General features: G+C 37.4%; 1 protein-coding gene across 1 annotated transcript; it reads left to right on the top strand.

The window, feature by feature from the left end:
- The first annotated feature begins 490 nt into the window (after positions 1-490).
- Positions 491-1,108, top strand: LOC141714905 (uncharacterized). The gene has a single exon (XM_074518401.1). The coding sequence runs from the start codon at positions 491-493 to the stop codon at positions 1,106-1,108; it is 618 nt and encodes a 205-aa protein (XP_074374502.1).
- Positions 1,109-3,549: the final 2,441 nt, after the last annotated feature.

Genomic DNA, 3,549 nt, shown 5'->3' with positions numbered 1-3,549 from the left:
TTGTCACTGTCAACAGATGTTTGAATTCTTTATCCATCGGGTTCATGATCATCCTTCGGGTTGCCTTGTTGATCATCCATCGAGTGGCATTGTTGTTTATCCGTCAGGTAGCTATCTGGCAATTGACTTCATTTCATTTATGCAGAATTACAAGACATCATATATGTACAATTAATTAACCTATTCTGCATATCTAGTTAAAGTCAACATGACTTGAGTACTACTACAGAATCTAAACAATGTGTAAGCAGAAATGTGCTACAGACTTATTGTTATACAAGCTACTCACTCGATGGATAATAAATCATCATCCGTCGGGACTATATTGAGTTATCCGTCGGGACTATAATCCTTATCCGTCGAGTGCTACATTTTTCACTAAGTAAAATCTACCAAGGTGTTTTGTTAATGAAATCATCAAGTTCACAACATATCCACAACAATAAGCTCAAAATTAATTTTATGTGGTAAAAATATTACTGATGCTGAGATGATTGAAAAGACCCTTTCAACATTTCACCCCAACACTATGATCCTGGCTCAACAAAATAGGGAGCGTAATTTTCAGAAATATGGTGAGCTGATATCTCTCCTTCTTATGGATGAAAAGAATAATGAGTTGCTACTAAAAAATCATCAGATACGTCACACAGGCTCTGCCCAGTTACCTGAAGTACATAACATGACATTCCTGAAGAATGAACGTGGGAAAGGGAATAGAGGTGGACGGGGTTATGGACGAAACCGTGGACGTGGAACTTTCCGTGGTTGGTTTCACAATCAAAATCATTCTGGCCACCTGAAGTGGCAACATGATAGTTACAACTCTAGCCACCAGAAATGGCAACGTGAAGTGCCAAATAAAAGAAAGGCACCCCAAGAAGGAGAGAACCGAGGTATCTGTCATAGGTGCGGATCTGAGGGACACTGGAAACGTACTTGTCGCACACCTAAACATCTTGTTGATCTCTACGAGTCATCTAAAAAGAATAATGGAAAGAGAGTAGAAACCAACTTCCCTAATTATAATCTAGTTAATGAACCAGTCAATAAGGCCTCAAATGAAATAGACACTGGTGCTAATCTTTATTATGGTTTAGACGACTAGACTTCATATGTATTATCTTACTTTACTTATTTCCTTTGTGTTTTTCTTATTTCCATTATGTACTCATTTTATGTACTTGTTTCATGTTGTTGTTCTATGTACTCAGTGTATTTTTAATAAAGATATTTTTCGTTTATATATGTATAGAGATGGAAGATATATGCATTGTTGATTGCACAACCACACACACTATTTTACAGAGTCAGAAATACTTCTCACAGTTGACTAAAACCAACTCACATGTCTGGACAGTATCGGGTACATCAAATATAATAGAAGGTTTTGGGAAAGCTAGTTTTCTTCTACCAAACAAGACACACATACACATACAAGAGGATCTATATTCTAGCAAGTCAACTAGAAACCTACTGAGTTTTAAAGATATCCGTCTTAACGGGTTTCGCGTTAAAACTACTAATGAGAATGAAAAAGAATACCTTCTCATCACCTCAAACACCATTGACAATAAAAGGGTCCTAGAAAAATTCCACTCGATTTCTTCAGGCATATATATTATGAGTATACGAGTTCTTGAATCTCATAGTGTCAACATCCCCAAAGTCATAGACTTAAACTACTTACCATTTGGCACGAAAGACTCGGTCATCCGGGAGTATCTATGATGCGTCGTATCGTTGAAAATTCTATGGGACATCCTCTTAAAACTCAAAAGATAATATCCCAAGATGAACTTCATTGTTCAGCATGTTCCTTAGGAAAACTGATTGTCCGAACATCCCCAGTTAAGCTTCAAACCGAGTCCCCGAAATTCTTAGAAAGAATTCAAGGTGACATTTGTGGTCCTATTCATCCATCTTCTGGCCCATTTAGGTACTTTATGGTTTTAATTGATGCGTCAACTAGATGGTCTCATGTATGTCTACTTACAACCCGAAATCAACCTTTTCCAAATTACTTGCCCAAATAATTAAACTCCAAGCTCAATTTCTTGACCATCCCATTAAATCAATCCGACTAGATAATGCTGCTGAATTTACATCTGCAACTTTTAATGATTATTGTATATCAGTAGGAATCTCAGTCGAACACCCGGTGGCTCACGTACATACACAAAATGGTTTAGCAGAATCCTTAATTAAATGACTTCAACTTATTGCCCGTCCCTTACTCCTAAGGGAAAAGTTACCTATATCTGTTTGGGGTCATGCAATACTTCATGCTGCAAATATAATTAGAATAAGGCCTTCTGCTTACCACAAACAATCCCCTCAAGAATTAGTTCTTGGTCAAGTACCTAATATATCTCATTTAAAAGTATTTGGTTGTGCTGTGTATGTTCCTATATCACCACCACAAAAAAGTAAAATAGGACCTCAAAGAAGAATTGGTATATATATTGGTTTTGATTCTCCGTCTATTATAAGGTATCTGGAACCATTAACTGGTGATGTTTTTACTGCTCCCTATGCTGATTGTCATTTTGATAAATCCATGTTCCCTAAATTAGGGGAAGATACTGATTTGCAAAAATTAAATTCTGAAATATCATGGAATGCATCAGGATTAAATTCTATTGATTCACGTACTAATCAATGTGAATCTGAAGCTCAAAGAATTATTCATATGCAAAATATTTCTAATCAAATGCCAGACGCCTTTAGTGACTCTAGACATATTATAAGGTCACATATACCTGATGTTAATGCTCCGGCATGAGTTGAAATCCCTACTAAGAAATCAATTCCTGAAGAATTGATTGGTGATTCAAAGCCACGCCAGAAGCGTGGTAGACCTATTGGTGCAAAAGATATTGTAGATACTGCAACGGAAATTGATTGGAATTGCCCCAGAAGTGGCAAAAGATTCAGAAAATATCCCAGAAGTGGTATTGCCTCCTGAAGAGGTTCAAGCCCCTGAAGTGGCTGTAACAAAACTCCCAGACGTGGGATTGCCTCCAGAAGAGAATGTTGCCCCATAAGTGGCACATGCCCCAGAAGTGGCAAATGCTTCCACAGAAGCAAAGGTACCTGAAAATTATGAGATCTCAATAAATTATGTCCATAACGTGAAATTACTGGATCGTGGGAGTATTGAGGTTGATGATGTATATGCTTTTTTTGTGGCATCTGATATTATTATGATCTCCGATCCTGAACCACAAAGTGTGGAAGAGTGTTGACATCGAGATGATTGGCCAAAATGGAAAATTGTGATTCAAGAAGAATTGCAATCCGTGCACAAGAGAAATATATTTAGACATGCAGTCCAAACACCAGCTGGTGTAGTCCCTATCGGGAATAGATGGGTGTTTGTACGAAAACGAAATGAGAGAAATGAAATTATGAGATATAAGGCCCAGCTAGTAGCCCAGGGATTCTCTCAAAGACCTGGTTTTGATTACCAGGAAACATACTCTCCTGTGATGGATGGAGTTACTTTTCATTTTTTAATGGGTATGGCTTGTATGGAAAAACTGGAAA

Source organism: Apium graveolens, chromosome 3, assembly GCF_009905375.1.
Source record: "Apium graveolens cultivar Ventura chromosome 3, ASM990537v1, whole genome shotgun sequence".
NCBI classification, from domain to species: Eukaryota; Viridiplantae; Streptophyta; class Magnoliopsida; order Apiales; family Apiaceae; genus Apium; species Apium graveolens.
This window is presented reverse-complemented; position numbering and strand designations above follow the sequence as displayed.

Excerpts from the sequence above, each read along its gene's own strand:
- LOC141714905 (XM_074518401.1), top strand. The coding sequence starts at position 491 with ATGATTGAAAAGACCCTTTCAACATTTCACCCCAACACTATGATCCTG.